At 42.5% G+C, this 14,164-nt stretch overlaps 1 protein-coding gene across 1 annotated transcript in view; it reads left to right on the top strand.

The window, feature by feature from the left end:
• The window catches only part of adgra3 (adhesion G protein-coupled receptor A3), a 34,672-nt gene extending 30,202 nt beyond the window's left edge, over positions 1-4,470 (top strand). The window contains exons 17-19 of the mRNA XM_083936794.1: positions 449-594; positions 2,083-2,178; positions 2,842-4,470. Of these exons, the coding sequence (XP_083792920.1) occupies positions 449-594; positions 2,083-2,178; positions 2,842-4,279 (1,680 nt within the window). The 3' untranslated portion in view covers positions 4,280-4,470. The remainder of the gene's footprint in view (positions 1-448; positions 595-2,082; positions 2,179-2,841) is intronic.
• Positions 4,471-14,164: the final 9,694 nt, after the last annotated feature.

The following is a 14,164-nucleotide window of genomic DNA, read 5'->3' as shown; positions in this document are numbered from 1 at the left end:
TTGCCTTCGGCTAAGTTCATTCCGCTCATAAAAAACTTTTTTGTAAAGATACAGTAGATTGTTTCCATGGCTGCAGGCAATCCTGCACCTCCCCTTATGGTGTGTTGTACTGAGACACATGACTTAATCATTTTTCATTGCACAAAGTACCTGGATGAAAGCTTTTGGCAGGGAACTTTTTGTTTATTTAACGCCCTCTGGCATACAGATATATCTCACAAGGTGATTTTTCATCTCAGGCTGATGATAACATACTTAGTACGAAATGTCTCCAAGGATCCCAATGCCATTTAAAATCCTCTTATGCTGCATTCCATCATTTTTACCGTTTACAGTTTTACTAGTGAAATTTAACAACAGATGCATTTTATTAATCTGATGTAAGAGCTTGATTGCATTTATTTTGCTTTAGTAAATGTCGTGTATATAATGGTGCGATCTCTTCCAGGTGGGCATCTTGCTGCATTATTCCACCCTGGCTACCGCTCTGTGGGTGGGTGTGACTGCACGCAACATTTACAAACAGGTGACGCGCAAGGCCAAGCGCTATGAGGAGCTGGACGAACCTCCGCCACCTCCGCGTCCTATGCTGAGGTACGATACAGCCACTCTTACATTACAAGAGACGTGTGGCAAAAGTAATATACATTTGGGTTTCATTTTCTTAGCTGGACGGGTCAACTTTACATGTTCGCCTCCAAACGGTAGCACATGGTAACTGCTTGAATATCTTACACTTTGCTACTCTGACGTCATGTAATATGTGAGTAAACTGCGGGCACTTCTATCTTTACCAAGTGTGTGATGCTTAATATTAAACACTACCAAGGGGGTGAGATCTGCTGTTGTTAATTACAGCTTTCTCCCCATCTTAGTTTGCTGCTGGATCTTCTCTCACCTTCTGTAAGAGAAGAAGTGAACAAACAACTGAATGTAACCACTTAACCACTGCTTAAAGTTCAGCCCAAAATCAAAAATACATATTTCCCCTCTTACCTGTAGTGCTATTTATCAGGCCTGGTTTAGAGCAGTTTCACATAGAATCGTATTTCTTTATATCCTCCTTCTGTGCAGTGATACAGTTACCAAGTGTAGTTTGGTAGAAAGAAAATAGTTCCTACATGAAACCGCTCACAACCAGTTCTGTGTATTATCTTTAGTAAACGGGTTATGATTTAAGGAAAGAGACATTGCTGTTGAAGTTTTCAAATGTATTTATTTGCCACTTTGAGCGCCACAAACCAAGTTCCATTATACTTGAGAGAAGGCAGACATCTCTATGTCTGAACACTGGGCAACTCACACTTAAACAATCTAGATTAATAAATAGCATGACAAATAAGAGGGGAAATATACATTACACTGTCCCTTTTAAGACACCATACTGGCTAGCTGTTTCTATTGGAATCCATTTCAAAGTTACTTTTACTTGTTTATAAAGCTTTCAATAACCTTCCTCCTCCATATATCAGACACTTTCTTTTATTTTATGTTCCCGCCAGGTCACTAAGGTCCTCCACTGCTTTACTTTTAACTGTCCCTTAATGTGTCTCATAAAGTGGTGAGAGTGCCTTTTGTTTTTATGTCCTCAAACTGTGAAACTCACTGCCGTTGGGTGTAGAATGGCAAGCTCTCTCTGTATTTTAAAAAGGAAATGAAAGACCTATTTTTCTAATTTGAACTAATGTTATAGCCTTAGTTTTTAAGTTTTAATGATAGTTTTTTTCCTTATTTAATGTGGTGTTTATTTTATTCTGTTGGCTTCTTTTGTTCATTTTATTTCCTGTTGTCATGTTTAGTCTTGCATACACGCACTTTATGTTTCAGGCTGTGTGAAGCACCATGGACTGCATGTTTGTATGAATGTTACTATATAAATGCAGTTGAGTTAAAGAGAGAAGAGGTGAGTTTTTCATTGAGCTTTCTCTTGGTATAAGGGGCCAGTTTGTTGGTGAAGCTGCCACATGGTGTCAGTGTAGAGGCCTGAAATACCATTGAACGTCTGTGTCCAGTGCATGCCCACTTGTCATCCCACAAACAAATACTAAAGCAGGAACCCTCTCTCTGTGCTTTCTCTGACAGGTTCTACTTAATCGGCGGCGGAATACCTATCATTGTCTGTGGGATCACCGCAGCAGCTAACATCAAAAACTACGGCAGTCGGACCAATGCACCATAGTACGTAGTCCCTGCATGGAAATCATCTAAAGTTCCTGTCCCCCATTATGTGCTCATGGTAACGCTGTATCATTTACAGTGCTTAAAATGAAAGCATCCAGCCCCATGAGACCTTTTACATTCTGTCCTCCTGTAGTTATCAACCGTCCAGGCTGCATTGCTTAAGTCAATAATGGATATTTTTATGAGGGTAGGAAAAGTTTATTCCCTGAAGTTCTGATTATGGAGGCCTATTAATGGTATGTGCATTCAAGCAACAAGCAACTGCTCCTCCACCCCCTCTTCCACAGTAGCAGCTGTTTGGATTGTGCAACGTGGCTGACTAATTGAGAAATCTGGACCCGTATCTGTTTAAAGTCTTCGGAGTTTAATTAATTCCTTGCAAGCAAGACGAATCCTGCCTGTGTTTTTAAACGTAATGGGACAATTACTGTAAAAGTTTTTCAAAGGGTCATTTTAAGTTTGTGAAGTAAATAATGATGGTGACAGATGGAGATGAGGGGATGTGCTATTGATTTAATGAGCACTGTTTTAGGATTCAAATTATTGCCAAAAGATGATCTTGATATAATAAGGGTGGGGGGGGACTAAAAAAAAGCTATAAAAAACTTTTTACTGTAACTGAAATGTTTAATTGGCCCTATCTGTCTCTTCTCCTTCTAGCTGCTGGATGGCATGGGAGCCCAGTATCGGGGCTTTTTATGGCCCAGTGGGGTTCATCATCTTTGTGGACTGCATGTACTTCCTCAGCATCTTGCTTCAGTTGCGTCGACATCCTGAACGCCGTTATGAACTCAAGGAGCCGACCGAAGAGCAGCAGCATCTGGCTCCAGCCCAGACAGAGGCAGGGTCAGATGGTCCCAGCAGCCAGTGCCACCCCCTCACACTCCAGCCTCAGGAGGCGTCCTCCTCCGTAGTGTCTCCTCTGCACACTGCTCCCCTGTCAGCCCTGGAGAATGAGCACACCTTCGCTGCTCAGCTGATGGGCGCAGCAGGGGCGTTAGGGCTGTACGCGGCCCTCTGGGTTTTTGGGGCCATGTCTGTATCACAGGACCACCCCTTTGACTTAGCTTTTACCTGTCTGTTTGGGGTAGCTGCACTAGCACTGGGAGCATTCATGATGGCACATCACTGTGTCAACAGGCAGGATATGAGGCGCTACTGGTCCCAGGCCTGTTGCTCTGGAAGACGAGCATACTCTGCTCAGGAGGATGTCCTTCTGCCTCAGCCAGGTGTGGCAATGACATCCACAGCAGGATCTGCTAGCAAGGTAGATGGGGAGTCAAGGTGTGGCCATAGCAGTGCAGACTCTTCTTACACAAATAAGAGCGCCCCTAGCATGCGCAACTCCGGCCATGGCAGCAAGCTGACCAATCTTCATGCAGAGGCCGCTCAGTGCAAGTCAGCCTCTGCACCGGCGACCGCCAACGGTGCAGCCATTTTGGACAACAGCCTGACAGAACACTCACTTGACAATGAAATTAAAATGCACGTAGCACCCGTTGAGGTGCAGTTCCGCCCGATGAACAACATCAACATCCCGGTAGCTGCCACTAACGGACACACGAGCAGGCATCACAAAAACCGAGCGCGAGCACACAGGGCGAGTCGACTCACTGTTCTGCGCGAGTATGCCTACGACGTCCCGACCAGCGTGGAGGGCAGTGTGCAGAGCGCCAGCCACAGGCGGCACCACCATTACGACGTTGCGGCGCGCAACAGTCGTCGGGCGGCCTATATGGCCTACAGAGAGCGGCATCAGAGCCAGCTGCAGCAGGACAGCAGTGACAGTGCAAGCCTGCCCCGCCGCTCCCGCTACGCTGATAAAGGAAGTGGCAGCACCCTGGGGAACGGAACAGTGGTGACCGAAGAGACCGAGCGGGTTGCTACTGCTGCTGGGTCAAGCTCAAGTAAAGACTCCGGCCCCGTGCAGCAGCCCAGCAGCACAGAACTAGAAAGCCAACCCAAGTCGTATGGGCTTAACCTTGTCACTCAAAATGGTGGCATACTCAAGGAAAATGGACAGCTAGTGCCTTTACTTGACACAGAGAGTGCAGCCGGCATAAAGACTGGCTTGTGGAAACATGAAACTACTGTGTAGCGACAGTTTCCGTACCAAAGACTGCATTGTGATGTGATCTCACCTTTAAACTGTGAAATGTCTTTTTGTTTTTCAGTTGTACATTTTATTTTATGTACAATCAAATCATTACTGCCACTGAACTATCTTTGTAGATATGTTTTTGTAAATGGTCTATTTTTTATAACTTGTGATCCCAACCTTAAAGAGTTCTGTACATAATCTGCATGGTCTGAGTTGTGGCCCCGTGCATACCCTCAAACTGGGTTCCCCCCCCCATTTTCTAGTATGTCCCAACAATAATAAAACAAAAGTTCCGTTTACCAAAGTGAAAGTTTTTATTCTCGTGATAACATCCACAATCTCCTCTTGGGTGTCTGCAGCCAGCGCAAAGGTGAGTCAGAGCTGTTTTGTTTCCAAGAATTACTCTTGCTGACAATATATGACGTGCTGGTAATTGGGTTTTTCACTGACCTTCAGGTGGCCTCGGGTTCCTTTCTCCACAGCCGAGCAGCACTTTAATTGCGACTGGCTGGTGGCTTTGGGCTCTGTAGGAGTTTTCTCCCGGCCTGCTGGCAGATTTGATGAGTGCACCGTACATCCCGGGCTCCTGCTGACTTGATACCCGGGCTGTGATTGACAGCTGACTCGGAGGGCAGCTGACATGAGAAGAAAGAATAATGAGAGGAGTGTCTTCCTCTTCCACCTCCTTCCATTCTCTGTCTCCTTCACAGCCTACAGCTGAACTGGAGTCCCACTCACAGCTTGACATCGCTGTTGGGCAGAGAGTATATAACAGACACAAAGAATGATTTGACTGCTGAGTATTCTAGAGACGGATTAGTATGAATGTATCTGACATGGTGGTTCTGTCAACAGCTACAGGCCGTTCAAGTCTGAGGGTGAATTGGTTCTCAGCATTTGTAGGGTTTCAGGGGATGGAAGAAGAATTCCTTTTATTTATCCCGCAAGCGAGATTCAATTTTTGTGTGCAAGTTACACACACAGGCCCGAAATACACACATGCACAAACGGAACCTATATACGTGCAATTAATGGAGAGATGTCAGAGCGAGGGGGCTCCCAATGGCTCAGCGCCCAGGGCAGTTGCCCAGGAGATTAACTGGCACCTCTCCAGCCACCAGTCCACACTCCATCCAGGGCTTCAACGGGCGACCCTCCGGTTCCCAGCCAAGTCACCTATGGACTGAGCTACTAGTTTCGAAAAACTACCAATACAAGTACAATATGAAAGTACTAATTCAACAGTAAAATGGCCCCTGCAATCAACACTGTATACAACCGTTTGGAATACTGATGAATCAGTGTGCAAGAAGCCTTTTTAATGTTGTAGCAGGTCGAAAATGGATCTATTTTTAACTACTTTACTTTATTAGTTAGGTGGGTTAGTTAATTGGTTTCCAACCTAGGGGTTTAGCCCCTCCAATGGATCATGATATATTAAGAGATTTAGTTTTTTTTTAACATTAGTATAAGGATGAGCATAATATTAGAGGACCTTTAAGCGTAACCCTTTATGTACCGTCTTGGGCCTGTAACTATTTTTCATACCTTCCTGACATTTCACTGGGATTAATTGACGGTTTTGTTTTCAAAAAGAAAAAGCTGCTGGTGACAGAAGTCATTGCAACATGTATGACGTTTTCTGGCCTACAATACTGTGTCTAATATGCAATTAGCCTATTTAGACAGGCCATGCTGCGTTTATATACTTAGGAGACAGAAAATCTTTATCATCAAGACTAAACTCAAGATACTCCCAAACATGAGCAGAGGCATTTCTCTTTTTTTACCTGTCCTATAACGTTATCCCGATCGTCCCCACAACTCAAAGTAGCTATCTTTGACTGACCTCTGGTGGCAAGTGCTGTACAATACATCACCTCAATACCCTGTGCACACTGGGACTAAATTATTGAGAAATCAATACAGACAAGGAATTTCATTTATACAGTCTATGATACAGATGTGGCATTTTTGCTGTTGCAGATGTTCAAAGTGGATTCTATTTTAACTACTTTATATACAGTTAGGTAGTTTAGTACAGTGGTTCAATCTAGGGTTAGGGGTAGATGAGAAAACTCCATGGCACGCTATTTCAGTGAAAATCCTCTTCAGATATTATTAAATAACCAACTTTTAATTGGTATTTTAAACGCTGTGTTGCATAACAGTCCAGTAATGTTCTACATTTGAAGAAGTGATCGGTAATTGTTGCCTGCTGAAACTCCCACGTTGCTGAAGAAGCAGAGACCACAGCTCTTATTTTTCGTTAATGGCATATTAATAAAACACACATTTCACTCAGCCAAAGATGTATTGCCGAACTATCCTGCATGTGACAAATTATAAAAAGACTTTTGAATTATGTAGAGAGCAGTTACGCCTTGATCAGTTGCAGCCTCACTGATTCCCCCGAGGCATGAAAGAGTGATCTTCAAATAATTGCCAAGGTTCTTTAGCACTGCCATCTGTTATAAAGTTCTTTTAAGGTTGTCAGTGAGGCAGGAATGACAATCGGAGGATGTGTGTGCTGTGTGAGGGGGAAAAAGCTCATCAAGGCAAATAAACTGATAGTATCTCTCCTTTATGATTACAGGGACACCTTGGGCAGAAATCGATAATAAATTAAGATAAAAACAAATTGAGTCATTTGGATCTTTTCTTAGTCTCATTTAGAAGTCTCGGGGTCAGATGAACATCCCAGAAATAATACATCAGAGAATTCTATTCAAACACCCAAAGCATCAGCTGCTGATAAACAGTCTATTTCCAGTTCCAGCGATGATCCCTCCGTGACAACTCTTCCACTCTTCCACCCAGTTTTCACTTAGTGTGCTCCGTGGAGCATATCTGAGCTCAATTCCTCACCAGGAGGCCCAGGGACGACCAGTGTCAGACAAGTGCTGTGTTGTTTACACTTTCCAATCACTGCTCGTGGTGCCTGAAGGAAGCATCTGGCTCTGTTGTGAAAACTTGCCGGTGAAATGAAGATTGATCCGTTTTAGAAAGTGTAGCCATCTGACTGTGCTGATTGTAATTAGGTGGCTCTGGCTGTCCAAGGGAACCGAAATATTTTTACCTGTAGTGCTAATCAACCCAAAGAACCCCAAGGCCTGACATATACATAAAAGCATTCATTAGCATCCAGGGTTTGGGATGATCACTGTCGGTGTCAAGCAGCTGTCTGCTGAGATAATTGGTGAATTTATGTCGTTTAGTAAGTTTCTGTGGACTTAATTTAAATATTTACAAAGGAGGCAGTCACATCAGTATGCAGGTTGTGTTTAAGCTAAGGTCGGGGCTTTAGCAAATGTTTGCATTTAAGCACTTCCCACCCGACACACAGTCACATAATACTGCAGAACTATTTTTGCATGACTGCTGAGCAGAAATCGTCAATTGTCATTCACGTTACATTGGTACTCTGACTTTATTAATATTAATTGCTATTCGTTTTTCTTCAGAAATCTTTCATACTTGCAATAAAATATATTTGCACATCACTTCTGCAAGAAATAGCTTACTCACATCTTCAACCAAGCCAAAGGATTTTACTGAAAATTTGCATCTTGCATGCACTTGGTTTTTACGCTGATTATGCTGAAGAGGCATTTTAGGGAAACTAAATCAGAAATAAAGAAACTTTCCAGTCCCCATTATTAATTTCAAATCGAGTGAAGGTGGAAAGCATGAAAATGACTAAAATGTGCAGATTGTTCTAAAGAGAAGAGAGGATGTTTCAAACTCTTGTCTTTAGTTGGTGTTTTCAGGAGGCAATGACTTCAAGAATTTGGATTAAAGTGAACTTTTACCTGAGCTTTACATTGCTGATGGTCGCCTCAATATCACGTGTCAGCTTGTAGTCATTTTTTGTCCTGCTGGTATAAACACAAGATATTCCCTAATTGGAAACGACCCTTATTCTAGGGCTGCATCTCGAAGATCCCATATTGTAACAAGTGAGATTTCCATGTCATGGTCATGGCTAATGATCATAAAGCAGGTCTAGGTACTTTAAAAAAATACTGTTAAAGTGTCAAGATGCTCCATCTACAGAGAAATGCACAAACCCCACATTCAGAAACTGTGTCTTTAAGCGAGTCGTCAGGACTTCAGGACAGTTGCGATGTCACGACTGAACTATACGGTATATACAGGTGTATATACAGGTAGAAAGGACCAGTTCCATGGTAGCAATAAAGTGCAGAGACCCAGAGGGTGCAAATGGGGAAGACACAGAAACCCTTCCTGCGTTCCAATAGTGGTTCAACATGCCATCATGAAAAATCTCCACTATCAGTTTTCTATAAATAACATCTTATAAGTCTGTATCTTATATGTGTGGGCTGTTCGCCTGTTTAGCAAATAATTTATGAAGAAATTTTCATTGATAGCTTGATATTTCACGGAAAAATGTTTCTACAACTACTAGTTGTAGTAAATACTTAGTCTGCTTATATTAGTTTATATGTCTATACTTGACTTTGTGGTTTCTTCTCAACATTATCTGCAAATGCATGGAATAGATGTTATTTTGCAGTATATCATACCAATAATAATGGTGATAAACATGATAAGACCACAAAGAGAAGTTTCTGAATCAAAGACAGATGCAGATGTTTACAAAGTGCTGATGGTGCAGACACGTTGCAAACACCTTCATCTCATTAAAATGAGTCTCAGACTATTTTTTGATTATTTGTAAGAAGCAGTACAGCGCAAAACCCACACCTGGTGGTGGATCCATGATAGTTTGGGCGGAAGTGAACAAGAGCAGATGCGTTCCATTTCATCCCCCGCTTCTCTTCCCCCCGCAGAATTTCCCACAGCTCTCCTAGTGGCCTCCCGGCTAATGCCAAGGGCTAAGGGGAAGTGAAGGAGGGCATGTTGAACAACTAATGAAATGCAGCTACTGAGTAATCAGAGCAGACTGGGCTTTGTCACGTGGGCTTAAAGCAGGGCTGCCGAACCCTGCTTCTTGAGGGCCACTGTTCTGCATGTTTTAGGTTTCTCCCTGCTCTTACACACTTGAGTCTAAAGATTTTCAAACCTGTGACAAGCTTCAGCTGCTTCATAACGAGCACGTCATTAGATTCAGGTGTGTTGGAGCAGAGAGAAACCTAAAACATGCAGGACAGGGGCCCTCCAGGAGCAGGGTCGGGCAGCCCTGGCTTAATGAGACAGACACTAAAACAGAGCGCTTCAGACAGAGGGGGAGAATACAGGTATTTTCAGACGGACAGTATGAGAAAAATAATGTGTGTTTCTAACCTTAAAGCATGTAAACATGTTCCAGTAGAAACCCCAAATACAAAAAGTATGAACCTGAAATTAAGCATATGGGACCTTTAAATGTGCATTATCTAATGAGTTTATCCACTGAACTTTTGTCACTTGCAGTTGGTCATTGTGTACCTCAGCTTCACGCTCACATTTGACAGTCCAATGAGACTTCTCAAAGAAAAAAACAGAAATGACCTCTTTGAATTACGCTCTTATGACTGTACATTTAATGGGTTCCGAGATCGCCTTTGTGACATTCAGTCTTGTGCCCGAATAAGATGAATGCGTCGCCTTCCTGTTTTATTTCATTCAAACTGATTAAGATATCTTGGCAGAAGAGCTGGCTTTAAGTGCCCATCTTAAATAATCTGCCCGTCAACGGTTGGAGAATGCAACTCCACATCTCATCCTGTCGAATCACCCGAGACTGCAAAATCAGCTACAATTTCCACCCGGCAATTGATTCTTCTCTTACATTGTGGAGTGCCAAAATATAGCGCTTTAATCTGCTGTGGTTTTTACACTCCTGCGATGTTTGTGAGGAAGCTATGTCCATTTTTTTACTTTGCGTTTAGATGAATCGAACCAACAGAATTCCAATAAAAGCACCGTCTCCTCATTAAACACAGCGCAGAGACCTTGTGCAAACCAAAATATATCATGATTAAACTTTGGGCGCCACCGGAGAGCAGGACAGAGATAGACCCTCATTTAGTGAGCTTAAGGGAAGGGGCCGTGCGAGGAGAGGAGGGCTGTGCTACTTTCATTAGATCAGAATCACGTACGTGTGTGTGTGTGTGTGTGTGTGTGTGTGTGTGTGTGTGTGTGAACTGAAATAGTTTTTAAGTAATTTCAAATAATAATTCCAGCTCTGTATTCAGACAACCTGGACTTTAATTACATGTTCAAATAATTGTTGTCCACAAGACAAGAATCAAAGTGGACCGACACAAAATGTTGTTGTTTTGAATATTTGATAATCATCTTCCTCCAAATTCTTCCTATAATTATGTGGAAAAATGAGGCGCAGTCTCTCTCTAATGGCGTTTTCCCACTTTCTCTTCATAAAGTCATACAAGTACACACATATAATGATGACATCAAGCCATCTGCACAGCTCTCTTCCCCATGTGTTGGTGGACCTGTGCTCTCATTAATGCCCTCAAACTGCCATCCATCTACCTGTGCCAGTCGGTCTGAGCACATTTTGGCTTCATCTTTCTGTCCAGGTGCTATGTTATTTATAGCCACCTCAAAACAGCATCACTCATTGTTCACGGTGACAGTTGCAGACAGTAGCCCTCTCACACATCTCGAAAACTGAAGGATGTCGATTGGAATGCAATTGTCTTGCCTACACGCTGTAGGGCTTGGGACGAGGCTTAAGGCATATGTGGATGGACGTTTCTAAATATCGAACAAATTTAAAAGAGAATTTCTCTGACTTATTTGTGTTGAAGAGGAAATGTTTGTGCTAACTAGCCTACAACATACAGAAACAAAAACCTACACTTATTCGCTCTCTGGCAGAGAGTTATATTGCAAGAAGTTACATCAGAAGATCGATGCCACTCTCATATTTGTTTATTAACTATAAGGCTACAGCCTGTTAGCTTACAGAAGCCCACATTTGGAAACAGGAAGAAACAGCTAGCACATAACCTCCGGTATAATTGTGGATTGTTTTTTTTACTCTTGTACAGATTAAACAAACAAGATATAATCTGTTAATCTGAGGGTTTTAGAGGTGCTGGTAAGCAGGTTTGTTCCAGTTGTACTGTGCCAGGCTAGCCGTTTTCCCATTTCCAATCTTTGTGCTAAGCTAAGCTAACCCACTGTGAGCTTCATATCATTTAAACAGACAGTTGTATGATCTTCTTGTCTAACCTACCACCTGAAAATGAATTAGTATACTTCCCAAAAGTTGATTATTGATTTAACTGGCAAAAATCACTGTAATAAAAGTAAATTGGGATGCCATTTTAAAATGAGACTATATACTTCTCTCTATCAACAAATGAATCAGTAGCTCAGGGTGACAAGGGCGGTCCCCATTTTGGGGGGCCTGTCCCCAGCTGGAGTTGTCCTCAGAATTATAGTGTCATATTATTATCAGCATTTATTACAGTAAATAGACTTGCTTTAAGTTTTATTTCAGTGCTGGTAATAATCTCAAAACGGTTTTCAGATTTTATTAAACTCTTTGAATAGAAAGGTGCTTATAGGGCTTAAAATCAATACATCAAACATTCGGTAAACTGCTGTTTCTATGCACCTTCACCTTGACCAACACCTGAGTTTAAAGCTCCTTGATTCCTTTTTATTCTCATAAATCAGCTGAAATTCATATCAGATAAGTGGAACATATAAGCACCAGGTTCATACTTGGTGCAAATGATTCATGTAGCCTACTTCATTTTCCAGAAATAAATATGTCTAAAGATATTCACTGCGACGAGGTTCCAAGTAGCTACGCGCTCCGTTTAAGGAAGAAGTTCCTGTTTTTGAGAAGTGTCAGCAATTCAGAGTAAATGGCCTTTCATGATTGATCTAAAGCTATCTATCCTGTTTGACTGAACTGAGTGTGTTTTTACAGTGACAGAGACTGAAAACTATATCCTCTCCTATTCTAACCTATTTTGGTGAGACAGTTAAACAATCCTTTGAAAACTCTCCTTCTATGCAGCATGAAACAGATGAGAAAAACAGTTGACAGTTGTCTTGGCTTGCTACGAGGAGGTTTGATCTATTTCAGGTTTATCTTTTCATCGTGGGCTTTATTGTCAGCTGGAGTGGGTTTGCTTCATTGTGTGGCAAACAGTACGTGTGAATAATCTCCACTACATTTCTTTCTGCTCGGTTTACACACTGTTCTGTCCGAGAGCGGATGTATAGTTTTTATTGCTTGTGTGCAGGATCGAAGACCAAAAAAAGAGAACACTTCAAGTAGCTACTGGGATGAAGTGTGTATTTAATGGCAGGCTCCCGTTTTATCAAGCAGCATCCCAAAGTGATTCGACTTGGTGCAGATGCAGAATTATGTACCGGTCTAAACTGTATGTGATGAGTTAGGACAGTGGAGAGACTTATATGAAAAGACCCCTGGTGGTCCCGACCCTGAGCGATACTTTGGAACTACTGCTAAAAAGTTCCAATGCAGCCTATGGCATGACAAACAAACACGATTAACACACACAGTTTGTGGCAGTGGCGGGAATATTACAATGTGAGCTTTGAATTTCATGCAGTGCTGTACTGAAAGGGCAATGATTTGACCATATGGAATAAAAAAGTAAATACAAAATTATAGGGACACCACAAGATTATTCTACTCGGATTTTTGTAGAATTTGGGCGGCTGTGGCTCAGTGGAAGAGAGGGTCGTCCTCCATTTGAGATATCGGCGGTTTGATCCGCATGTCGAAGTGTCCTTTGGCAAGACACTGAACCCCGAATTGCTCCCTTTGCTGCGCATGGGTGTGTGAATGTGCTGTGAATGGTATGTAGGTATGTATCACTGCCATCAGTGTGAATGGGTGTATTCACATTACTATAGATATTATTATAGTTACTGGAAGTGTTTCTGTCTATGTCTTTGTGTCTGTCTTTGTCTCTGTCTGTCCATCTGTCCCTCTTTTCTCTCTTTCTCTCTTATTTTCTTCCTCCCCAACCGGTCAAGACAAATGTCTGTCCTCCATAGAGCTGGGTCTGTCTGACGTTCCTGCCTGTAATATGGAAGGTTTCCGTTGCCACCATACTCTACGGGGGAATTGTTGGGTCTATGTAAATCATAAATAAGTCATAGAGTGTGGTCTTTACCTACTCTGTAAAGTGTCCTGAGATAACTTTTGTTATGATTTGGCATTATAAATAAAAAATAATAATAAAATAATAAAAATTAATTCAATTCAATTCAATTTGACAAGTAGTGTGCAAGGGGGCGACACGATGGTGTGATGGTTAGCACTGTTGCTTCACAGCGAGAGGGTTCCTGGTTCGAATCACTGGCTGAGTTTGCATGTTCTCCCCGTGTCTGCGTGGGTTTTCTCCGAGTTCTCCGGTTTCCTCCCACAGTCCAAAGACATGCCCGTGTTAGGTTAATTGATGACTCTAAATTGCTGGGATCGGCTCCAGACCCCCGCGACCCCGACAAGGATAAGCGGTTGAAGATGAATGATGAAGTAGTGTGCAAGTGCCTTGACTAGTCAGAAGACTAGAAAGGCACTATATAATTACCAATTTCTCACCTCTGAAAATCATAAAGTAACCATATTTGGCATTTTTCTTCATTCATATTTGAACATATCACGAAACATTAACAACCAAATGCATTGTTCTAATGTCAGACTGAGAGCACACAGATTTAGACACACCATCACCAACGCTCACCCTCGTGTGCGCGCTCCCGCCGTCCACAGTGTGCACGAGCAGCGTTCCAGCGTTCCAGCGCTCCATCACACTGCGAAACTTGGCAGTTGAATGAGCAGCAACTAGTAGGTAACCAGCCGTGTTCTGACGAGCTCCTGTAACTGCAACGCTGCCATTTCGACCGAAACAAGTCCACCTTCGGTAAAAACAAACAAGCAAACAACAACAAACT

The sequence above is a fragment of the Echiichthys vipera genome, assembly GCF_963691815.1.
Source record: "Echiichthys vipera genome assembly, chromosome: 22".
NCBI classification, from domain to species: Eukaryota; Metazoa; Chordata; class Actinopteri; order Perciformes; family Trachinidae; genus Echiichthys; species Echiichthys vipera.
Note: the sequence above shows the minus strand (reverse complement) of the source record. Positions and strands in the feature narration are given on the sequence as shown.